Here is a 26904-nt window from a genome sequence, read left to right on the forward strand (position 1 = left end):
TAAAATAAAAGCTTCATTTGCAGATATGATATTGGCATATTATTGCACACATATACAATCCAAAAAAACTAAAGGTAAAGTATTAAAATATAGGAGCAATATAAATGCAGAAACAATGTAAAAATCAATCTTGTTTTTACATCACAGCCACAGTTAGAAAATGCAATTTAAAAACACTCTTTGGAGTTCCTGTCGTGGCACAGTGGTTAACGAATCCGACTAGGAACCATGAGGTTGCGGGTTCGGTCCCTGCCCTTGCTCAGTGGGTTAACGATCCGGTGTTGCCGTGAGCTGTGGTGTAGGTTGCAGACGCGGCTCAGATCCCGAGTTGCTGTGGCTCTGGTGTAGGCCGGTGGCTACAGCTCCGATTCAACCCCTAGCCTGGGAACCTCCATATGCCACGGGAGCGGCCCAAGAAATAGCTAAAAAAGACAAAAAAAAAATAAATAAATAAATAAATAAATAAAAATACTCTTTACAATACTATCAAAACATTTCTAACAAAAGCTATGCAAGACTACTACATGAAAAATTATCAAGAGATATTACGGAAAACCAAACCAGAGAAATAGAGGGGGGAAAGGCGAGGGAGAGGGAACAAATGCATTGTATTGAACAGACAGATGGCAGTACCAATTAAAAAAAATTTTTTTTTTTTTTTTTTTGTCTTTTTGCCTTTTCTTGGGCCGCTCCCGCGGCATATGGAGGTTCCCAGGCTAGGGGTCTAATCAGAGCTGTAGCCACCAGCCTACACCAGAGCCACAGCAACGTGGGATCCGAGCCGCGTCTGCGACCTACACCACAGCTCACGGCAACACCGGATCGTTAACCCACTGAGCAAGGGCAGGGATCGAATCCGCAACCTCATGGTTCCTAGTCCGATTCGTTAACCACTGCGCCACAACGGGAACTCCCCAATCAAAATTTGGTTGTAAAAATGTATAAGCTCATTCCAAATGTATATGAAAATGGCAGGGGGCCAAGAAGAACCAAGGTAATCTTGAAGATAATTAAGTATGAGAAGCTACTCTTTCAATTCAATATACTATAGCCAAAATCAACACATGTAAGTTACAGAAAATAAGACAATGTGATATCAGCATAAGGATAAATGGATGGACAAGTGGAACAAAATAAACATGAAACAGACGTGAAAACAAACACTATAGAGCACTGGAAGGATCAAAAAGACTTTTCAATAAATAACAGGTCAACGTGATATCTCTATGGAAAAGCTCACACCATATTCCAAAATAAATTTCAAGCGGAGTATACCTTTAAATGGAAAAGGCAAAGCAATAAAGATTTTGGAAAACAAACAGAATATCTTTATGACCTTAAGGTAAGCAAAGATTTATTAAACAGAATACAAAAAGCACTAATCATAAAGGAAAATAGTAATATGAGTAGTATTAAAATTAAGCACTTTCATTCATCAAAAGATCTTTTTTAGAGACTAAAAAGACAAGCCACCGAATGAGAGAAAACATCTGCAGAAATCACTACAAAGGGCTCATATCCAGGAAATGAAAAGAACTTCAAATCAATTAAAAAAGAAAAAAGAAAAACCCCACCAGAAAAAAACGTGCAGAAGATTTAAACAAGCAGTCCACAAGAGACAATGTCCAAATGGCCAATGAACTTCTGAAAACATGCTTAACATCATTATCTCACAGGAACACAAACTAAAACCATAATGAGATACCAATGCTCACACACTAGAATGACTAAAATTAGAAAGACTGGCAATACCATGGATTAGCAAGAATATGGAACAATAGGAACTCACATACACTGCTGGTGGGATTGTAAATTAATACAACCACATGAAAAACTGTTCAATAACAGCTACTGATGCTAGACCCAGCAATTCTACGTCTAAATATACACCCAAAAGAAATTGTACATACATACATCAAGAGCTATATATAAAGAATGTTCAACATAAGCACTATTCATAATAGCCAAAAACTGGAAAGATCCTAAATACTCATCAAAAGTACCATGAATTAACTGTGGCTTAATACCATAGAATACTACACGGTAATGACAATGAATGAACTACAGCTTCGCTCATCATGGATAAATCTAATAAACAATGTTGACTGAAAAAAGGCAGACACGGGAGTTCCCACCATGGCTCAGTGGTTAATGAATCCAACTACGAACCATGAGGTTGCGAGTTCGATCCCTGGCCTTGCTCAGTGGGTTAAGAATCTGGCGTTGCCGTGAGCTGTGGTGTAGCTCGCAAACGTGGCTTGGATCCTGCATTGCTGTGGCTCTGGCGTAGGCCGGTGGCTACGGCTCTGATTAGACCCCTAGCCTGGGAAACTCCATATGCTGCAGAGCGGCCCAAGAAATGACAAAAAAAACAAAAAACAAAAAAAAGACACACACAAAAAAAAAAGAGAGAAAAAAAGAAGGCAGACTCAGCACATATTGTTTGATTCTATTTATATAAACCATAAAACTAGTACAACTAAATGCAATGTTAGAAGTCAGACTTGTATAATTACATTTGGAGGGGAAGAAGAGCAGAGAGGTTAGCAGGGGAAACAGAGGTGATGTGATGGCTGCCACACAGTTGATAGATTTTATTTTTGTTCACTGAGCTGTTTATTTTTGTGTGCATTTTTATTTGTATATTTCAACACTAAGTTTTGTAAATGAAAATAATCTGTAAGTTTTGAAATGAAATTATCTATATGTACTGATTGTGGAAGGATCTCTAAAATACATTTTAAGTGGAAAAAAGTTAGATGCACAATAGTGAGCACAGTATAATACCACTTGTGTAAGGAAAAAAAATATAGAGAAACATATTTGCTTTTCTAAGTTTAACATGTCTCTAGAGAGAAGAAGTCAATAACCACAATTGCCTCTGGGAGTAGAACTGAAGGATGCTAGCAGAGGTGGAAGTGGGCTGTTTGCAAGGGAGACTTACCCTTTTTACATGTGCATATGTTATTTACTAAAAAAAAATATTACCTCTGGTGGGGAGGGACTGATATGAAAGCAGCATTAACTATATTGGTAACCTCTCAAATTTGGCCATGGGTACATGGTTACTGTGGTTAATACACTGGTATTATTTATTACAGCTCTTTTCAAGTCAAATATTTAACAATAAAGTTAAAAAAAAAAAAACAAGTATCCTCACAATGACACACTGTGGATGCTCAATAAATATGAGTTACCTTCCCACCCAATTCCAAAATATCTAAACTTATCTCCCACTTATCTCCCATAGGAGCACTTCAATTTTTCTCCCATCTTCCAATGGCTGATTATGAGGTGGTGTTCTTAGTGTCAGAAACATCTCTGAGGAGTTCCTACCGTAGCTCAGCAGTTTAAGAACTCAATTAGAATCCATGACGACGTGAGTTCAATCTCTGGCCTCATTCGGTGTGTTAAGGATCTGGAGTTGCTGTGAGCCCTGGTGTAGGTCACAGATGTGGCTTGGATCTGGTGTTGCTGTGGCTATGGTGTAGGCCAGCAGCTACAGCTCCGATTCAACCCCTAGCCTGTGGGAATCACCATATGCTAAGGTGCAGCCCTAAAAAGACAAAAAAAGAAAAGAAACATCTCTGCTACTCTGTTAAAATTCTTCTCACTCTTCAAACCAACTCAAGTCTCACCTATTTCATGAAACTGTCCAAAGCAATCACAGCCTAAACTTCATAGGAGAGAAAATGTCTTTTTAAAAAAGGAAGACCCTGGGAGTTCCTGTCATGGCTCAGTGGTTAACGAATCCGACTAGGAACCATGAGGTTGTGGGTTCTATCCCTGGCCTTGCTCAGTGGGTTAAGGATCCAGTGTTGCTGTGAGCTGTGGTGTAGGTTGCAGATGCGGCTTGGATCCCATATTGCTGTGGCTCTGGCGTAGGCTGGCGGCGCCGATTAGACCCCTAGCCTGGGAACCTCCATATGCTGCGGGAGTGGCCCTAGAAATGGCAAAAAAAGACAAAAAAAAAAAAAAAAAAAAAAAAAAGGAAGACCCTAAATGATTTAGTGCAACCATTTTGCAGAAGTTAGTCAATGTCAGGTGAAAGACATGACCTTATTATAGTTGTTATATTTTAATATCTACATAATGTACCCACAATGAATAAAAAGACTTTCATCAATGCATATCACAGTTAAATTTCAGAACACCAGAGAGAATCCTAAAAGCTCTTAGGGAGTAAGGAGTGGGAAAACAGGTCATGTACAAACAACTGGAAATCAGAATGGAACCTCTCCACAGTTACACTGCCTGCAAGCTTAAAGACAATGGAGTAATACAATGTGATTAAAAATTTAAGGGAAAATAACTCCCAACTTAGAATTCTATACCCAGCTAAACTAAATACACGAGTATAAGAATAAGACATTTTCGGACATGCAAGCTTGAAAAAAAAGTTACCTCCCATGTACTCTTTCCTAGCAGGCTACTAAAGAATGTACCTCCTCAAGAAAAAAGGAACATAGGATTCAGAAAACAGAGGATCTAGAACATGAGAAAAAGAAATAAAATGCTCTGCTTTTAGTGAAGGGAAATTCCAAGAATTCAGCTGTTTAGCTGTTCTAGAAACAACTAGTCCAAACTATAAAAGGATGGAGGGATCCAAGAAGGATTTCTAAAAAGAAAAAGTTTTAGAATTTGGGAGTAAATTTTAAGTACATGAAAAGAATACATTAAAAGGATGATCATTCTAATGAAAGAAGTTAGACTCAAAAGGTTACATATGGGATGATTTCATTTCTATGACAGTCTGTAAAATGGCATAACAGGACAGAAAACAGATGAGTACTTGCCCAAGGATGGGGGCAGGGAAGGGGTTGACTACTCCAAGGGGATTTTCTATACTCAAACTGTAGTGGTAGTCACCCAACTGTATATGTGTGTCAAAATTCACAGAACTATACACTAAAAGGGTGAATTCTACTATATGTCTCAATTTAAAAAGTGAGGGTGGTAAGGGGTGGCTTTTAACTCTAAGAAAAACAAAAAAATTATACAGAATAGTATTGCTGTATATTACATGGCTCTGCTGTAAATAATCATCATCATAATGTAAATTTTAACACTAACAGCCAAAACCAATATAACATCAGAATGATGGAGACAAATGTGTGGCATAAGGTGCTGTGAATTAAATCCTCATCTTCTACAAGACAGAAAAAAAATAGATAACCTCTAAAACTGCAAAAGCCAAGTAACAGCCTCATAAGCATGTTATTGAGAACACTGGCCATCCCGTTTCCTGGACCCTTGCCCTGTAAAAGAAACAGTGTGGACAGTGGTTACTTGGAGAGGGTAGAACTTGGGAGTGAAAACTGATGACTCTGCCGTTACTTGCTACAAGCCTCATGATACCCAGAGATTCTCCAAATTGCATTCCAAATATTCAACTTCACAGGGAATTTCTGTTACTACTACTAGTTTGTCTTACAAGGCATTTACTCTCATTTAAAAATAATCATCAGGATTTTGTTTCTTTGTGAACAGCTGAGTAGTATGATGAAAGAGCCACCATCCAGGCATCTTCAAAGTTGAATTTTTGGCAAGAGTTGTATGGGCTTTTTCTCTTGGAGTACTTGCGGTTTGACAGTTTATAGGAGTGATAATCTCTTTTATCATGCTGCTTAAGCTGTCAATCTGTTTAGTGAATGTGACAATTCCAGACAGTTACAGTTTTCGGTGACTTATTTTGTCTTTACCACTTTTCTTTTTAAATAAAGGCTGAATTCCACAAACACAAAATGTGTATCTTATTTGTTCAGTCCTAACTGTAAGATATCTAATGCCTAAAAATACATTAAGTGCAAGTAGCCATCTTAAATAATGAAGATTAAATACCCTTAATTAATTAATATGCTGTTAAGATTATTCTGATAGCAAACATTAACCAATGAATATTTGTGTCCACTTTAAAGAATCTGTTTGGTTTCTCATTTACATGTGGAATCTAAAAAAAGGACCCAATTCCCATCATGGCACAGTGGAAACAAATCCAACCAGAAACCATGAGGTTGTGGGTTCTATCCCTGGCCTTGCTCAGTAGGTTAAGCATCTGGTGTTGCTGTGAACTGTGGTATAGGTCCCAGACACAGCTCAGATCCTGCGTTGCTGTGGCTATGGTGTAGGCCGGCAACTGCAGCTCTGATTTGAACCCTAGCCTGGGACCCTCCATATGCCACAGGTTCAGCCCTAAAAAGCAAAAAAATAAAAATAAAAAATAAATTTAAATTTAATAGATTTTAAAAGGACATAATGAACTTCTTTGCAGAACAGATACTGACTCACAGGCTTTGAAAAACTATGGTTTCCAAACGAGACAGGTTGGGGGGTGGGGGGATGGGCTGGGGGTTTGGGATGGAAATCCTATAAAATTGGGTTGTGATGATCATTACACAACTATAAATGTAATAAAATCCATTGAGTAATTTTAAAAAAAAAAATCTGTTTGGTTTCAATACAATTAGTGAATTTTATGGTTTATGGACACAAAAACTTCCTGTTAAAATGTTATTCATATTTTTAATTAATGAGAATTTATCCTACCCGAAGATTTTCAAAATTATCCTTGACAGGCAAAGGAAGACTGTTTTTGACTTGAACCCCTTGATTTCACAAATACTAATGCTTACAAGGAGGTCAAAACAAGTAATGTCAATTGAAATTTTAAAAAAAGGAGGAGTCAATCGTAAGAAAAAGTATGGAGTAAGTAACATGCAAATAGAATTTAGATATGCCAATAACCATGAAGGAAGAAAGGATTCACATTTGGGAAACAGAACAGGATGCCATAACCTAGCCTGTCACCAGATGGCCAAAGTGAAGTAATATCTCTAGGGGTGGTGGGTCATGACCTGTGCCAGTTGCTTTGCCTTGTCTATCCCTTTCCCTCAACTGCTACTGATTATGCAGGGTCTTGTGCCCCCCACCCCTGTTAAGGAATCTGGATTTGATACTAACTGCAATGGGATGCCACTGGAAGGTCTTAAGCAAGGGATTGTAAAATCTTACTTTCAGGATCAAATATGCTGATAATTGTGAACAGGCTCTGTAAATGCTAAAGCATCATACCAGCATATTTTATACCTTGACAGAGCACAAACTCAAAGGAAGAGACGAAAATAAGGCACACTAAAATCCAAGCAGGACAGGCCCATTCTCAATCATGTAGCCTGGAGTCTTCTCCCCGGCTTCTCTCAAGTCCAGTTTAGGGAACTGGTACATGATAAAGATCAGGTTTGGTGGAAGAGGAACCAAGAATTGTATTTGCCATATTAAGTCTGAGATGCCCATTAGACATTCAAGTGGAGATGCTGAGAAAACATTTGGATATATCCAACTGGAGCTAAAGAGAGAAACCGGGATGGAAATAAAGATTTAGGATCTATCAAAATATAGAGCTTTGTTAAAAGCAATACTTGATAATCTTTACAGCATGCTTACCATGTTGTAGACACCATTTTAAGTGCCCTATGTGCATAAACACACCATGGTCCTCGCCACAGCCTCAGCAGGTTAGGTTCCAAGGTGGTCTCCATTTTACAAATGAAGAAACTGAGACCTAAAGAGATTAAGTCACTTGTCCAAAGATACGTATCAGGTATGAACCAGAGATGGGATTCAAACCTGGGTAACCCAACTCCAGAACTCTTTAAAGCCATGGGACTATTTGAGATCTAGAGAGACAGGACTGAGAAGAAAGAGGAGGAGGAGGAGGAGGAGGAGGAGGAGGAGGAGGAGGAGGAGGAGGAGGAGGAGGAGGAGGAGGGGGAGGGGGAGGAGGAGGAGGAGGAGGAGGAGGAGGAGGAGGAGGAGGGAGTTCTCATATACAGTATTTCAATTCAAACAATTTCTTGAGTTCTGAGAATCAAGTGCCTGGCACTGTTTCAGGCTCTGCAGACAAAAAGAAAAATAAGACATAGTCTCTCAAGAAACCTAATCCATATAACAAAGGAGGCAAGAATATACAATGGAGAAAAGACAGCCCCTTCAATAAGTGGTGCTGGGAAAACTGGACAGCCACATGGAAAAGAATGAAATTAGAACACTCCCTAACACCATACACAAAAACAAACTCAAGGAGTTCCCTTCGTGGCTCAGTGGTTAATGAATCTGACTAGGAACCATGAGGTTGCGGGTTCAGTCCCTGGCCTTGCTCAGTGAGTTAAGGATCCGGCATTGCTGTGAGCTGTGGTGTAGGTTGCAGACTCGGCTTGGATCCCGCATTGCTGTGGCTGTGGTGTAGGCCGGTGGTTACAGCTCCGATTTGACCCCTAGCCTGGGAACCTCCATATGCCATGGGAGCAGCCCAAGAAATGGCAAAAAGACAAAAAATAAAATAAATGAAAAAATAAACAAAAATACGCTCAAAATGGATTGAAGACCTATATATAAGACCAGATACTATAAAACTCCTAGAGGAAAACATAGGCCGAGTACTCTCTGACATAAACGACAGCAACATCCTCTCAGATCCACCTCTTAGAGTAATGACAGTAAAAACAAAAATAAACAAATGGGACTTCATTAAACTTAAGTTTCTGCACAGCAAAGGAAACCCTAAACAACACAAAAAGACAACCCATAGAATGGGAGAAAATCTTTGCAACTGAATCGACTGACAAGGGATTAATCTCCAAAATTTGTAAACACCTCCTACCGCTCAACACCAAAAAAACAAACAACCTCATCAAAAAATGGGCAGAAGATCTAACCAGACAGTTCTCCAAAGAAGACATACAGATGGCCAAAAAACACATGAAAAGATGTTCAGCATCACTCATTATTAGACAAATGCAAATCAAAACCATTATGAGGTACCACCTACACCAGCCAGAATGGCCATCATCAAAAAGTCTACAAACAGTAAGTGCTGGAGAGGGTGTGGAGAAAAAGGAACCCTAGTACACTGTTGGTGGGAATGTAAATTGGTACAACCACTGTGGAAAACAGTATGGAGATTCCTCAGAAAGCTAAAAATAGAACTACCATTTGATTCAGCAATCTCATTCCTGGGCATCTATCCAGAGAAAACCATGACTCGAAAAGACACATGTACTCCAGTGTTCACTGCAGCACTATTTTCAATAGCCAAGACATGGAAACAACCTAAATGTCCATCGACAGAGGAGTGGATCAAGATGTGGTACATTAACACAATGGAATATTACTCAGCCACTAAAAGGAACGAAATACCAGCATTTTTAGCAACATGGATGGACCTAGAAATTATCATGCTAAGTGAAGTCAGTCAGACAATGAGACACCAACATCAAATGCTTTCACTGACATGAGGAATCTGAAAAAAGGACACAATGAACTTTGCAGAATAGATACTGACTCACAGACTGGAAAACTTATGGTTTCCAAAGGAGGCAGTTCGGGGGGTGGGGGGATGCACTGGGGTTGTGGGATGAAAACCCTATAAAACTGGATTATGATGATCGTTGTAAAAGTATAAATGTAATAAATTCTTTGAGTAATAAAAAAAGAATTAAAAATTAAAAAAAAAAAAAAAAAAAAAAAAGGAAACCTAAACCAATGGCTATGAGCTGATAGCGATATTTACTGAACATTTACCATGTGCCACACACTGGCCAAGCTTTTCAGACATACTATTTCACTGCTCCTAACAACCCTATAAGGTAAATGTTATTATTGACATTTTAGGAATAACAAGACTGAGATTCAAAGAGGTTAAATAATATAACCTAGGTCACTCAGCTAGTAAATGACAGGACTAGGGTTCAATTTTACTTCAAAATCTGGTCTCTTCCAAGGAAATCTTATTACATGCTACAACACAGATGAACATTAAGGGCATTACTCTAAGTGAAATAAGCTAGGCAAAAAGACAAATAACTGTACGATTCCACTTATAGTCAAATTCATGGGAACAGAAAGTAGCAAAATGGTAGTTACCAGGGGCTGGGGGGAGGGGAGTTGTTTAACAGAGTTTCAGATTTGCAAGATGAAAAATTCTGGAGATTTGTGAATACTTAACACTACTGACCTGCAAACTTAAAAATGGTTAAGACGGTAAACTTTATATTATGTGCTTAAAACTTAAAAAAAAAAAAACAAAAAACTAGGAGTTCCCATCATGGCACAGCGGAAACGAATCCGAGTGGAAACCATGAGGTTGTGGGTTCGATCCCTGGCCTCGCTCAGTGGGTTGAAGATCCAGTGTTGCCATGAGCTGTGGTGTAGGTCGCAGATGCAGCTCAGATCTGGCATTGCTGTGGATGTGGCGTAGGCCGGCAGCTGCAGCTGTAGCTCTGATTAGACCCCTAGCCTGGGAACCTCCCATATGCCACAGGTCCGGCCCTAAAAAGACAAAAGACAACAACAACAAAAAATCTAATCTTTCAATGGATACCCCAGGCCATAAAGGATATGCTTACTGTGCTACGGAAATACCTGTGAGGAAATAATTTATTCTGCAATGTGGGAGAGAGGAAGGGGTGTAGGAAGGAAGAAATCAAAGGACACATTAAGATGAAGTTCCCCACTTTATCCTCACTATAGTTTTGGGAAGGTATCACCCTCTCAACCTCTGAAATAGCTCCCATACCTGTCTGTATACAAACAACTATTGATTACCACAATAACCAGACTAAGCCAGGCTCAAGAACATTCCAGCACCTTCTATGTGATGAGCCTCTCCAGTCTCCTCCCATTCCAAGTCATCCAGCACTGGAAACAAATTTTAAGTGTCCTAAATTGCCCCATTCACTATTGCCCTCAGAACATAGAGGATTATCAAGATCAGTGCTTAGGAGCAAATTACTTAAACCTTCTGAGCCTCAGAGTTTCTTTATCTGTGTTAAGAGATGAGTACTGCTACTTGATTCAAAAGATCGAGGATTAAATAAAGACACTGTATAGCCTGGGCAAGGCTTGATCCAAGGTATATATATGCTCAGTAAAGCTGAGTTAGTTCCCTTTCCACCTGTTCCTACCTACTCAGTAAGGGTCTTTGGGTTAAAGGATAAAGCAAGTATTTCCAGGATCTTAAGGCAAACAGAAAAACACAAAGAGGGAAAAGTTGCTCATCTATGGTTAACTGATGTCCAGGGAAATACTGCTCACCCAGAACTGCTCTTCATCTGTGTAACTTTATACAAACACAGACCACCTGGTTTTTACCTTTTATTCGGTCCTTTTATTCATATGAGTTAATATTGAAATGGTTCAAAATTAAGTCAATATACAAAGCTGTACTGTGAAAAGTCTCACTCTCATTCCCTCCCCCATCCACCCAAGTCCCACCCCACTCCTGAACCAACCACTTTGTTAGTTTCTTGTATATACTTCAAAAATTTCTTTATGCAAAAGCTGTCCTTAAATTAAGCTAATGTTTTACAGGTGTGTTTCCAATGTTAAGTTCTGGGAATGTGAAGGGGGAGGGGAAAGGGCGAGCGGCCTAGGTCTTAATTCACCCTGCTTTACCCTAAAGCAGTGTTCTTCATTCACTCAAAAAAAAAAAGAAAAAGAAAGAAAGGAAGAAAGAAAGACAGACAGACTAATCATATATTGAGCACATATTATAAGCCAGATACCAAGTATAGCATTAATATTAACTGATTACCCTTCAGTTTCTTATTATGCACCAGAAATGTATTTAACCTTTTACACGATTGTCTTTTATCTTCACAACACCTTAACAGGTAGCTTACTAATTATCATCTCCATTTTACAAATAAGGAAACTGAGGCACAGAAAAGTAATTTGACCAAGCAAGAAAAAGCAGGATTCTGAATCCAGGCCTTACTCTACAGCCCTAGCTCTTAACCATGACGCTCTACACCGGCAAAACAGATACAGTCCCTGCACCCGCTGGAGCTCAGCTTAATGTGGAATACAGGCGAGAAAAAAAGTAGACAACAAAGAAATATGTAATTACAGACTGAGAAAGTAATGTGAACAAAACGAATTCAGGTCTGTAACTGAATAACAATGGGAACCTACTCTGGGGTGGGGGTGGGGGGTTATGTCAAGGAAAGGCCTCTCTGAATGACATTTTAGGAGAGAACCTTTTAGGAGCTGAGATCCTTTTAGGAGCTGCAGTGATGACCCACCGCCCAATTCATGGGGGAGAAACTCAAGGACCATAGAGGCTAAAGCAAACTCGCTCAGGGTCCTCCAGACGTGCAGACGTGGCGCAAGGAAGGGAGGATCCAGGAGCTGGGCCCCGGACTCGTACACGCCATCAATGCCTGATGCAGCTCAGCCTTGCTCAGCCCCTAACACAGGTCCTCTAGCCTGCCACTGCCCACTCACTGTCCTGCCGCGGCTGACAGCGTCCGGAGAGCCCACAGAAAGGCCCAACGGCCGGCCAAGAGGGGTCGGGCCCGTACTGCGGCGGCCTGGAAAGGCCTCTTCGCCGGCCCTCGGCCAGCTCCCGCCCGGTCCACCCCGCCCCGCCCCTCCGGGCCGACTTCCTACCTGCACCGCCCGGACCAGGCCCCGGCCGGTCAGCTGGCCCTGCCGCAGCTGCAACAGAATGTTACCAGGCCGCGGCCGGCCGCCCCATCCGCCCCAAGCCGCCACCGTTGCCGCCGCCCGTCGCGCCCGGCCGGCCCCAGATCCAGCAGCCGCCGGCGCCGCCGCCATGTCTCCTCGTCCGACAAACAGGAAGCAAGCGGCCCCGGGGCCGCGGAGATTTCTACGGGGCGGCGGAGGGGTCGCCGCAGCGCCCCCACTGGGCTGACGGCGGAGGCGCAAGCCGCGTGGCAGAGCCGTGAGCCCCGCGGGGGCTGCTGGGAACTGTAGTCTTGATCTGAGGCGGGCAGGTGCGAGAGAGCCTGGCGTCCCCTGCGCCACTTGTTTCTCTGGCCCAGCATTTTGGCGAGGTCCTCTGACGTCGAAGACAAGTCTCTGCGTGCGCACTCTCCCATTTCTTGCCTATTTGGGGAGGTTATAGCCAACTAGCTAGAAGATCCTGGGTTCCAGACCAGGAATCTGGCCGCCTGATGTGATTCCTGCTTGCCTCTTTCTCTACCCTTGACTCGCCACGGACCTGAGCCTCAGTTTCTTGTTAGTTCATTCAGTCGATAGTTCCTGGGAGTCTGTTCAGCCAGTAAATAGTTCCTTGGGGCCCGCTCTATCAGTACCGAACAGTCCTTGGGAAAACAGTGCTGAGCAGAACAAAGTCCCTGTTTTCAAATGCAAGTTACAGGGGAGGTCAGCAAATCCATATGCAAATACACAGTAACAAACTGGGTAAGATGTGTAACTAGATTGTCGTGAAGTTAAATGAAATAATGGAAGGGGAAAGGATTGGTAAATTGTGACATCATATTCTCTGTCAGAGGAAACGTCGTAATTTCTCCACACAGGACGGTATGTTCTCTCTACTCCGAACCAACGTAATCATTTTTTTTGGCAAATTTCTGTGGCAGGATCTCGTCCTCTCCTCTCCTTTTTTCTTCCTGGGAGGGGATCATGTAAAATAAATGAAAGAGGAATGCTGGGTGTGATGCAATAAGGAATGGTGGAGATTGTGCCGCATAGTTTATTGCTCAAATCAGAACATATTTAAGAATGAAAGGATGCTGCTAACAATTACAACAGGACAGCAGGCATATATAGGGATTGTTCCTGGCACACTGGGATTGTGGTCACCATCCTCAGGCCCATCAAAAGGAGTGATCTCTACCCTCTCCTGCAGATTGTTGCTGAATCGTCTAGTTTTTCCAGAACAGCCAAAAAGCTGGGTTTTGATGTGAAATTACCCAGTTCTGAAAACTCCATAGGCCAAGTAAAACCCTATTTGTGACCCCAAGACAGGGAGACCAGGGACCAGATCCAGATATACTTGGAACTTTAGCATGTGGTAAGGGAGACATTTCAAATCAATGGGGAAAGAAAAAAAAATTTAGGTCTTAAACTTTACAGCAAAAGCTAAAATGAATCTCAGACATATTAAGTTACATATAACAAAATCAAAATATAGTTCTAAAGCTGGTTTGTGGTAATGGTGATACATCCCTTATTTGACTAAAAATCATTGGATTGTACACTCAAAATGAGTGAATTTTATGATATGTCAATTATACCTCATAAAATTATGATATGCAAATTATATGAGATGTTAAAAATCCAAGTATAAAAATAGTAGAAGTGAATATGTGGGAATACTTTCATGATTTGGGGGTAGAAAATTCTTCTCAATCATAAAATCCAGAAGTCATGAATAGAAAAAGATTGACAAGTCTGGTCCTTAAAAATGTTAAAACTTTCTGTACAAGACACTATAAACAACCATACAAGGCAAGTGATATTCTGAGAAACAGTCAATATCCAGAATGTATGAAGAACTTACTATGCCCTCTGCCTGAAGGTTCTCATCCCTCGGAAGCTCTCTCTGAATGGCTTGCTACCTCCCATACTGCAGGTTTCTTTCTATTCAAGGAGAGACCTTCCCTAATATCTATATAAAATTAGCATTCCTTACACTCGCTGTCTTATTACCTGCTTTGTCTGCTTTGAAAGCACTGTCTCTGCGTGACACAGTGGTTTATTTCTGCACTCCTCCCCCTGACTAGAGCATAATCTTGGTCTTTGTTCAATGCTCCATTCATCTCCAGTACCTGGACTAGTCCTTGATGCATAGTAGGTGATCAAATATTTGTTTATTGGCTCAATAAACTAATGAACAGATGCATGAACTCCTACAGAAATCAAGGAAAAACCAAGCAACCCAATAGAAAAATAGGCAGAATGGAAGAGGCAATTCACAAAAGAAAAATAAATGACCAGTAAATGTGTTAAAAAAATGCCCACTTCAATTTTACTAATAGTAGAATGCTGATGGTGAGAGCGTAAACTGATGTCTCTCTCTGGAAAGAAATTTTTTAGCAATATGAATTAAGTCATAAAGAAATATAAACCTTTTGATTCAATAATTACTCCCTAATGATGTTATTTGATATGATGACATAACACAAAAATATTATTGTGTTATTTATGAAAGCAAAAATAGAAACAATATAACAATAAAATAGGATCACAATTAAATAAATTCTAGTATTTCAATATAATGGAACATTTGAGCCATTGAACATCATTATTTACAAAATGAAATACTAAGATTTCAAATAAAATTAAATATATCTTTTGATCTGCTTCTAGGAATTTATGTTTTAGCAACAACTGAGCAAGTATACCATGATTATATTAGTAAAATATTCAGTGAAGTATTAACATATCAAAATATTAGAAAAATCTAAATATCCATCAATAAATGAACCATGGTTCATCTCTTCAGCAGAATACTACACAGGCAGTAAAAGGAATAAGACACACACATACATACTGACATGGGAAGATTTCATGACTGTTATTTTATAGTTAAGTAAAAAAAGCTCATGGGGAGTTCCCCTGTGGCTCAATGGGTTAGGATCCAGCATTGTCACTGCTACAGCTCTGGTTACAACTGTGGCGGGTTCAGTCCCTGGTTTGGAAACTTCTGCATACTATGGGTACGCAAAAAAAAAAAAAAAAAAAAAAGCAAATACACAATAATATTTTAAAAAGCTCATGGAAGACCAATGTGTACCTTGTGATCCCATCTGTGTAAGAAAAAAAATCATCTACTTGTATAAACGTGTATATACATTACAGAATCTGGAGGATTATCACAAAATAGTTGAAAACAGTTACCACTAAGAATGGAATTAGGAAGTAGGGAAAGAATGTTCATTTCCTTAGCTTTCACACTATTATTTGCATTTTAAACATATATAACCTTAATAATTTAAAACGTAAATTTTACAAATCATATACATATAACTGGGTATAAAGTTGTTCACCATATGTTCATGAAAGAAAAATAAAACAAGTTATAAGGGAAGTCTATTATGACCCCATTCGTGTGTAATTAGACATTCCTACTCTGTCGTTATATTTACAGAATTACCTGAAAGAGGAGTTCCCATCTTGGCGCAGCGGAAATGAATCCATGACTAGGAACCATGAGGTTGCAGGTTCCATCCCTGGCCTCGCTCAGTGTGTTAAGGATCTGGCATTGCCATGAGCTGTGGTGTAGGTCGCAAATGTGGCTCGGATCCTGCATTGATTTGGCTGTGGCTGTGGCTGTGGCTGGCAGCTGTAGCTCTGATTTGACCCCTAGCCTGGGAACCTCCATAAGCTGCGGCTGTGGCCCTAAAAAGCAAAAAAAAAAAAAAAAGAATTACCTGAAGGACATGTTATCAAAATTGTCAGCGTGGTTCTTCACAGTGTAGACAGAGTCCAGGTAATTTTGACTTTATTAACATTTTTCATAATTTTTTACACAGCCCATGTATCATTTTTACACTCAGGGGGGAATGCTCTTTTAATGTTAGAAATTAAGAAAAAAGATGGAGTTCCCATTGTGGCTCAGCCGGTTAAAAACCTGATTGGTACCCATGAGGATGCAGGTTTGATCCCTGGCCTTGCTCAGTGGGTTGAGAATCCAGTGTTGCCACAAGTGGCAGATGGCAGCTTGGATCTGGTGTTGCTGTGGCTGTAGTGTAGATCAGCAGCTGTAGCTCTAATTCGACCCCTGACCTGAGAACTTCCATTTGCCACAGGTATGGCCCCAGAAAGAAAGAAAGAAAAAAAAAAGAAAGGAAAAGAAAAGGAATTTCCAGGAATACAAAGCTGGACGTTGGTCAACTGTCTGAGCAGCAGCCAGCCTTCCCTGGACAGTCACAGCCCCAGGCTAATGCCCAGAGTTCTTCCTAAGGCATGTGGCGGAGTCTACTCTCATCCTTGTCACGGTGAAGAGACAGGATCCTGACAAATTTTACAGTTCAAATGGCCCTTTAGGTTCCCCTTGGCACTCATGCTGGGGACAAGTCTTCTCACCTCAGCTTGGACCCAATTACAAATGTCACTTTCCATTTGTAACTGCCTCAGCTCAAGCCTTGCCCAAGAATTCCCCAAAGCTGGCTATTCACTGAGTCAAAATGACTGCATCAAGTTCAGTTCTAAGGTCACTACTGATTAGAAATAAGGAGATAGGTTTCCAGAAGCCTCTGGGTAAACGCATTACTTTCCACTCCATCTCTGTACTGAGGGCCTTTTTCATAGAAACCAGGTAAGTTTCTTTCACCACCAGAGGGCGTAGTACACCTGCCCTAAGAGGCCAGTTGATGTCAATTTGGGTCAGTGTTAGAAAAACTGAAGCTCCTTAACTGGATTACTTTCCCCACTTCTCCCATTCCCCGCCCCACCCAATATCCCAAATGGCTTAACCAAACATGCTGATGCTATTCAAAGAATATCACTTCTTGTAAATGAGCTACCAAACTTGTCTCAGCTGGGCAGATGTATTTTTCTGGGGCAATTTTTTTAATCATAGAGAAGTCATTTTTTTTTTTTTTCCTTTTTCAGCTGCACACGGAAGTTCCCAGGCCAGGGATCAAATACAAGCCACATCTGCAACCCACACCACAGGTGTGGCAATGCCAGATCTTTAACCCACTGTACCACAATGAGAACTCCCAGAAGTCTTTTTTTTCCTTTTTTCTTTTTTTTTTCCTTCTTTTTTTTTTTTTTTTTATTAATGACCGCACTTGCGGCATATGGAAGTTCCTAGGCTAGGGGTCAAATTGGAGCTGTAGCCCGCCAGCCTACACCACAGCCACGGCAATGCCACAGCCGCAGCAACACAGGATCCGAGTTGTGTCAGCAACCTACACCACAGCTCATAGCAACGCCGGATTCTTAACCCACTGAACAAGGCCCAGGATTGAACCCCAAGTCCTCATGGATACTAGTTGGATTTGTTACAACAGACACTCCTAGAAGTCATTTTAATTAAGCAACTGGCACAGTTATATTCAGGCCAGAGAAGTAGCTGTTCATGCACCGCCCTTTGGTGTTGTTACAGATGATTATATTTTTTCACATTGCATTTCTAATGTACAGCCTCTTAAGGATGTGTTTCAAAAATGTTTGTTGAAAACCATCTTACCTGCCAGGCACTGTTGTAGGTACTAGGATTACAGGGCTAAATAAAAGAAACAAAGCCCCTGCCCTCATGGAGCTTATACTCCTATGTGAAATCCACCCTTTTTTGAGTATTTACCATTGGCCAAGCACCTTATTTATAATATTTTATTTTCACTCAGCTTCTGGCGGGGAAATTCTCAAACCCATAGAAAAATTGAAAGAATAATACTATAAAGACTCATATATCCTTGCTGAGGCTCACCAATTATGTTTTATCTTCATTCTTCATCTACATACACATATATCACATTTTTTGCTAAATCATTTGAAATTACAGATCTATCGCCCCAAAACAAGGACATGCTCCTAATAACCATGACACCAGCACGCCCAAGAAATTTAACGTTGATTTAAAATTACCTTATATTCAAATGTCTGCAGTTGCCCCCCTCCCCAGAATGTCCCCTAGAGTCTTTTCTCTTCAACTCAAGATTCAATCAAGGATCATGCATTGTTTTTTTTAATTCAATGAATTTTATTACATTTCTAGTTATACAACCTTCATCACAACCTAATTTTAGAACATTTCCATTCCATCATTGAGTTTAAATCCAAGAGCTTAAAATTTGTTTTTTAATTTCATTGTCCCCTTTAGAGGATGCTGGGGCATCTACTCCTTTTTTAATATTTTTTTTATTTTTATTTTTTTAGGACCACATATGGAAGTTCCCAGGCTAGGGACTGAAGCAGAGCTTCAACTGCCGGTCTACAGGATAGCCACAGCAGTGCCAGATCTCAGCTTTGTCTGTGACCTACACAGAAGCTCAGAGCAATGCCAGATCCTTAACCCACTGAGTGGGGCCGGGGATCAAACCCACATCCTCATGGACACAAGTCGGTTTGTTACCACTGAACCACCATGGGAACTCCTACTCATTATTTTGAAAACTGCTGAATAAAGGGAAAGAACCAGGCCTTTCCTATATGAACTATATATACCTCAAGGTACTCAAATAGTTGAGAAGGAAACATCTTTAGAGAAATTAGAATATCATGAATTTGTAACCCCTACTGAAATAAGGAATCTAGGTAATGGTCAACAAGTGGCTGTTAGTAACAGAGAAAACCAGACATATGTGCCTCCTGACTGAAGTATGGGCCACCACTTATGAAACATTCTTGAACAATAAAATCTAAATCTGATGAAGCCTCAAGACCTTAATACCAATTTACCAAAACAAAAACACCACAGATAGATATTAAAGAATCAAATCCACAGGGGCACAATTACCAAAACCCATAATACAGGAAACTATAGGACAAACAACCCAGTTTCTTTAACAAATCACAATGAAAGTAACAAAGTGTTCAGTGGAGTTCCTGTTGTGGCTCAGTGGAAATGAATCTGACTAGCATCCATGAGGACACAGGTTCGATTCCTGGCCTCGCTCAGTGGGTTAAGGGTCCAGTGTTGCCATGAGCTGTGGTGTAGGTCGCAGACACAGCTCAGATCCAGTGTTGCTGGGGCTGTGGTGTAGGCCGGCAGCTACAGGTCCAATTCCACCCCTAGTCTGGGAACCTCCATATGCTGCAGGTGCCACCCTAAAAAAACAAAAAAGAAAAGAAAAAGAAAGTAACAAAGAGTTCCAAAAAATGAAAAGACAAGCTACAGACTGGTAGAAATAGTTGCAAGACATATATAATAATGGATTGTTATCCAAAATATACAAAGAACACCTCACGATTAAAAAAAATTTGATTAAAATGTAAGCCAACGCCTTAACAGACACCTCACCAAAGAAGATATGTAGATTGTAAACAAGCATATGAAAAGATTCTTCACATCATATGTCATTAGAGAAATGCACATTAAAATGAGATACCACTACGCATCTTCCAGAATGGCCAAAATTCAAAACACTGACCAGTTCAAAAGCTGGCAAGGATGTGGAGAAACAAGAATTTTCAATGATGGTAGAAATGCAAAATGATATAGTCACTTTGGAAGACACTTTGGTGGATTCTTAAAAAACTAAACATACTATAATCTCCAGCAATCATGTTCCTTGGTATTTACTCATGGGAGCAGAAGACGTGTCCACACAAAAGCTTGTGTTTATAGCAGTTTTATTCAGAATTGCCCAAACTTAGAAGCAACCACGATGTCCTCAGTAGGTGAATGGTTAAATAAACTGGTATATCTAGACAATGTACTAAAAAGAAATGAGCTATCTACCATGAAAAGATATGCAGGAAACTTAAATGCATGTTACTAAGTGAACAAAGCCAATCCAGAAAGGCTCCCTATAATGATATTTTGGCAGGCAAAGCTATGGAGACAGTAAATAGGTGAGTGGTTACCCAGGGTTCGAGAGAGGAAGTGATGGAAAGGTAGAGCACAGTGGATTTTTAGGGCAGTGAAACTACTCTGTAGGATACTATAGTGGTGGACATGTGTCATTATACATTTGTCAAAACCCATACATAGAATGTACAACACTAAGAATGAACCATAATGTAAACAATAAACTCTGTGATAATGTGTCAACACAGGATCACTCTGATTGGAAATGCTGATAATGGGGGAGGAGGCTACACAAGTGTGGAGGCAGGGGAAGGGGTGTGCGGAAAATCTCTGCACCTTCCGCTTAATACTGATATGAATCTAAAACTCCTCTAAAATATAACATCTACTAAAAAACAAATCTGGTTCCTCCTTCGCATGGCCACATTGCCAGGATTCAATAACCACATGTAAGCCATGGCTACTCTACGGGACAGTGTAATAGTTCTGATAGTTCTCAGAACATTTCTGTCATCCCAGGGAGGTCTGTTTGAGAGCACTGTTCTGTATCGTGATTGTGGTGGTGTTAACATGGGTGTCTACGTTTGCCAAAATTCATGAAAATGCGTGCATTTTATTGTGCATAAATGATATTGATAAGATTGATTTAAAAAAATAAGAGCGAGAACACCTACAGAAAATTAGAAGACACTTCAGAGATATATCATCTAACTGCAAATTGCACGAACTCTGTTTGGATTCCAATTCAAACTACATTTATAAAAGCATTATAAATCCACTTAATTGGATTAATGTTCAAAAGTTTGAACATTAATCAAGTTATTAAGATACTTGTTGATTTCTATAGGTGTGTTTGAAGGTGCATTCTGAAATACTTATGGATGAAATGATACAATGTTTGCAGCTGATTTCCTTCTAAATGATCTTGTGTGGATATAAATGAAATAAAGTTGGTCGTGAGTTGACTGTCTTGGAAGCTGCGTTTATTGAGGCTGGGTGGTGAGTACATGTTCTCTCTACTTTTACCCTGTTCTCTCTTACTGTAAATCTTCCATAATTAAAAGATTAAAAACTCACTTCCCCTCACCACCTATCCAAGATAGATTACTCTTCCCAATATTTTCTAGCACAGCATCCTGTTTTCTTCATAGCACTTATCACAATGTTATTTTATATATCTGCTAGTTTATTTCTCTTTGATAGAATTTAGTTTCCACAAGAATAAAAACTCTTTGCCTTGTTCACCACTAAAATCTAGGGCTGGAACTGGCACATGAAAATGCTTAATAAATCTCCGTTGGCATGGAAGGGCATAACAAATGGCAGAAGCACAGGCCGGGACAAGAACTAACAGAGAAATTTCTTTAAAGACCCCAAAGGGGGATGTGGTTAAGACAGCTAAGGAGGAAGACTCTGAGCTCACCTCCTCTCAAAGGCACACCAAAATTACAACCATTTACAGAGAAACTATCCATGAGAATGAACTAACGACTAGCAGAAAATGTTTTCCATAACTGAAGATATAAAGAAGGAACCACAGGAGTTCCTGCCATGGCGCAGTGGAAATGAATCCGACTAGGAACCACGAAGTTGCGGGATCGATCCCTGGCCTTGCGCAGTCAGTTAAGGATCTGGTGTTGCCGTGAGCTGTAGTATAGGTCCCAGACGCAGCTTGGATCCCAAGCTGCTATGGTTGTGGTGCTGTGGCATAGGCCGGCAGCTACAGCTCTGATTTAACCCCTAGCCTGGGAACCTCCATATGCCGCAGGTGTAGCCCTAAAAAGCCAAAAAAAAAAAAAAAAAAAAAAAGAAAAAAAGAAAAGAAAAGAAAAAAGAAAAAAGAAAGAAAGAAAGAAGAAGATTAAGGAACCACAATGAGATGGGAAGGAGGGGCAGAGAAGCAGTATAGTCCAGACTCACACCGCTCTCAGGTGACCCACAAACAGGAGAGGAATCACAATTGCAAAGGTTCTCCCCAAGGATCAAGGGGTCTGACCCTCACATCAGGCTCCCCATCCCAGGGATCCCGCACCAGGAGGATGAGACCTCTGAATTTCTGGCTTTGAAGGCCAGCTGAGCCTTTGTGTAAGAAAGCCAGAAGGCTATAGGAAACAAAGATTCCACTCTTAGAGGACCTACACAACATCTCACACATTCTGAGTCCCAGTGTAGAGGTAATAATCTAAAAGGAACCTGGGTCAGACTCACTTGCTGATCTTGGAAAGCCTCCCAGAGGTAGGAAGCAATTAGGACTCCCCCTAAGAACAGAGATGCTGGCAGCAGCCATTTTGGGGGAGCTCATTTTACCATGAGAAGACTGATGCTGGAAAGAACAATTTTGGAGTCCCCCTCCAGTCCATTAGTCCCAGGGTGTACATGTTCACCAGTGGGCTAGAACTGGCCCTGGGACCTCCCAGCCCACAGCCAGCTGTCCCAGACCTGGTCTCACCCTGAGTAAGGTGGCATCAGCCCCTGGCCCCCCTAGGCCACACAGTCGGCCATCCTAGGATTCATCCCTGCTCACCAGCAGGCAGGAACCAGCCTCAGGGCCCTCCTGAGCTCCACAACCAGCTGTGCCAGGACCCAGCCCTGCCTACCAGCAGGCCAGCAATCCCAACATGAGGCGGGACCTGAAAGCCAACTTGGCCAGGGGTCAACCCTACCTACCAGTGTGCCCACAGTAGATGGTCCCACTATACAAGAAGGGTCCACGCAGCTCATACAAGGGGGCACCCCTAGAGCACATACCTCTGATGACCAGAGAGTAATATGCTGCTGGGCCTCCTAAGATGTCTCCTACATAAGGCCACATCTTCAGGATAGGGAAAAGAAACTGACTTACCTAAAACATGGAAGTAAACACAGAAATTAGGCAAAATAAGGAGACAGAGGAATATATTCCAAACAGGAACAAGAACCCAGAAGAACTAAATGAAATGGATGTTTGGTCTGCCTAATAGAGAGTTCAAAGTAATGACAATTAAGACACTCCATGAACTCAGGAGAAGAATGGATGAACACAGTGAGATTTTAACAAAGAAAATACAACATAGCTGAAGATAAAATAACTGAAATTTAAAAATAAACTAAAAGGACTCGACAGTAGATTAGATGACACAGAGGAATGGATCAGCGAACTATAAAACAGAGTAGTAGAAATAACACACGCTAAACAGAAAACACAAAAAACTTAGAAAAATGATGATAGTTTAAGAGACCTCTGGGTCAACATCTAGTATCCTAATATTCATATTACAGGGGTCTCAGAAAGAGAAGAGAGAGAGAAAGAGGCAGAGAACTTACTTGAAGAAATGATAAGTTCCCTAGCCTAGAAAAGGAAACACAGATCTAGGTCTAGGAAACACAGAGAGGCCCAAACAAGATGAACCCAAAGAGACCCACACTAAGACATATTATAATAAAATGGCAAAATTAAAGAGAATTTTAGAAGCAGCAAGAGAAAATTAAGCAGCTACATACAAGAAAACTCCCATAAGACCATGAGCTAATTTTTCCATAGAAACTAGGCAGGACAGAAGGGAGTGGCACAATATATTCAAAGTAATAAAAGGGAAAAAAGCTACAGCCAAGAATACTCTACCTATTCAGAATCCAAGGAGAGACAGAATTTTACAAACTAAAGCTAAGAGTTCAGCACCACAAAACCAGCTTTACAAGAAGTGTTAAAAAAAGACTCCTCTGAGTAGAAAAGAAAAAACCACAACGAGAAATTTGACAAAACTGAACATCCATTCATGATCAAAGACAAAAAATTCTCAGAGTTCCTGTTGTGGTGCAGCAGAAATAAATCCAACTAGGAACCATGAGGTTGCGGGTTCAATCCCTGGCCTCACTCAGTGGGTTAAGGATCTAGCATTGGCGTGAGCTGTGGTGTACGTTGCAGACACGGCTCAGATCTGGCATTGCTATGGCTGTGGCATAGGCCAGCAGCTGTAGCTCTGACTGGACCCCTAGCCTGGGAATCTCCATATGCCTATATGCCTTGGGTGCAGCCCTAAAAAGCAAAAAAAAAAAAAAAAAAAAACCAAACCCAAACCAAAAAAACACCTCTCAACAACGTGGGTACAAATGGAATGTCTCAATGTGATAAAAATCATATATGACAAATCTGCAGCCAATATCATTCTCGATGAAAATCTGAAAGCATTTCCTCTAAGACAAGGAATAAGGCAAGGACGCTCACTTTTGCCACTAAAATATTATGTATTTGACATAGTGTTGGAAGTTCTGGCCACAGCAATCAGACAAGATAAAACAAAAGGAATCCAGATTGTAAAGGAAGAAGTTAAACTATCACTGTTCATAAATGACATGATACAGAATCCATATACAGAAAATCCTTAAGCCACCACCAAAAAAACTATTAGAATAAATGAATTCCATAAAGTTACAGAATACAAAATCAACGTACAGAAATCTGTTCTATGTCTATACACTAACAGCAAACTATCAGAAAGAGAAATTAAGAAAACAATTCCATTTAAAATTGCAACAAAAAGAATGAAATACCTAAGAATAAATCTAGCCAAAGAGGAAAAAGACCTATACTTGGAAAACTAACACCTTGATGAAAGAAACTGAAGGAAACACAGATAGAAAGATGTACCATGTTCATGGATTGGAAGAACTGTTAAAATGGCCATACTACTGAAGGCAATCTACAGCTTCTATGCAATCCCTATCAAAATACCAATGGCATTTTTCATAGAACTAGAAAAAATAATTTTAAAATGTGTATGAAATCAAAAGACTTTGAATAGTCAAAATAAATCTGAGAAAGAAGAACAAAGCTAAAGGTATCATACTTCGTGGTTTAAAACTATGCTACAAAGCTACAGTAATGACAACAGTATGGTACTTATACAAAAAGAGTCAAATCAATGCTACAGAATAGAGAACCCAGAAATAAACCCACACTTATATGGTCAATTAATCTATAACAAAGGAGGCAAGAATATACACTGGAGAGAAAAGACAGCCTCTTCAATAAATGGTATTGAGAAAACTAGACAGTTACATGCAAACAAATCAAACTGGACAACTTTCTCACACCATATACAAAAACAAATTCAAAATGGATTAAAGACTTAAACATAAGACCTGAAACCATAAAACTCCTAGAAGAAATCATAGGCAGTATGCTCTTTTACATTGGTTTTAACACCATTTTTTTGGATATGTCTCCTCAGGCAAGGGAAACAAAAGCAAAAAATAAACAAACAGGACTACATCAAACTAAAAAGCTTTTGTATAGAGAAGGAAACTATATTAAAAAAAAAAAAAAACCCGAAAAACAAAAAGGCTGCCTACTGAATGGGAGAAAATATTTGCAAACAATATATCTGATAAACGATTAATATCCAAAGACACAAAGAATTCACACAACTCAACAAAAAATCCAATTAAAAAATGGGCAGAACACTTGAATAGACATTTTTCTAAAGAAGGTATGCAGATAATCAACAGGCATATGAAAAGATACTCAATATCACTCATCATCAGGGAAATGCAAATTAACGCATGAGCTATTACCTCAGACCTGTCAGAATGACTATCATCCAAAGGACAACAAATAACAAGTGTGGGCAAGAATATGGAAAAAAGGGAACCCTATGCACTGTGGTGTGAATATAAACTGATGCAGCCACTGTGGAAAATAGTATGGAAGTTCCTCAAAAAATTAAAAATAGAACTACCAAAAGATCCAGCAATTTCATTTCCAGGTATTTAAGAAAATAAAAACACTAATTTGAAAAGATATAGGCATTCCTATATTCATTGCAGCATTACTTAAAATAGTCAGGATATGGAAGCAACTTAAGTGCCTGTCAATAGATGAATGGATGAAGATGATGTGGTGTATACACACACACACACACACACACACACACACACACACACACACACACACACACACACACAATGGAATATTACTCAGCCACAAAAAGGATGAAATCTAGCCTTTTGCAACAATATGGATAGACCTAGAAGGTGTTATGCTAAGTGAAGTAAGTCAGAGAAAGACAAATACCATATGATTTTACTTATATGTGGAACCTAAAAAAAAAAATGAGCAAACATAACAAAACAGAAATAGACTCATAGATACAGAGAACAAACTGGTTTTTTTCCAGAGGAAAAGAAGGGTAGGGGGGAGTGAAATAGGTGAGGGAGAATAAGAAGTACAAACTTCCAGTTATAAAATAATTCACAGGAGTTCCCGTCATGTCTCAGTGGTTAACAAATCTGACTAGGAACCATGAGGTTGTGGGTTCGATTCCTGGTCTCACTCAGTGGGTTAAGGATCCGGCACTGACGTGAGCTGTGGGGTAGGTCGCAGATGTGGCTCAGATCTGGCATTGCTGTGGCTGTGGTGTAGGCCGGCAGCTACAGCTCCGATTGGACCCCTAGCCTGGGAACCTCCATATGCCGCGGGAGCGGCCCTAGAAAAAAAGGCAAAAAATAAAAAAAATAAAATAAGTCACAGTATGTAACGTATAGCCTAGAGAATACAATCAATACTACTGTAATAACTTTGAATGGTGACAGATGATAACTAAACTTACTGTGGTGAACATTTTGTTAAGTATTAAAAATATCTGACCACTAGGTTGTACATTTGGAACTTATATAAT

The 26904-nt window shown here is 40.1% G+C and overlaps 1 protein-coding gene across 2 annotated transcripts in view; it reads right to left on the minus strand.

Annotated features, from left to right (window-relative positions):
- Positions 1–12705, minus strand: part of TRPC4AP (transient receptor potential cation channel subfamily C member 4 associated protein) — an 82641-nt gene extending 69936 nt beyond the window's left edge. The window contains exon 1 of one of the 2 annotated variants that reach the window (XM_003359957.4): positions 12448–12705. In XM_003359957.4, the coding sequence (XP_003360005.1) occupies positions 12448–12615 (168 nt within the window). In that variant the 5' untranslated portion in view covers positions 12616–12705. The remainder of the gene's footprint in view (positions 1–12447) is intronic. The other variant, XM_013985291.2, reaches the window with a different exon arrangement.

Source organism: Sus scrofa, chromosome 17, assembly GCF_000003025.6.
Source record: "Sus scrofa isolate TJ Tabasco breed Duroc chromosome 17, Sscrofa11.1, whole genome shotgun sequence".
NCBI lineage: Eukaryota > Metazoa > Chordata > Mammalia > Artiodactyla > Suidae > Sus > Sus scrofa.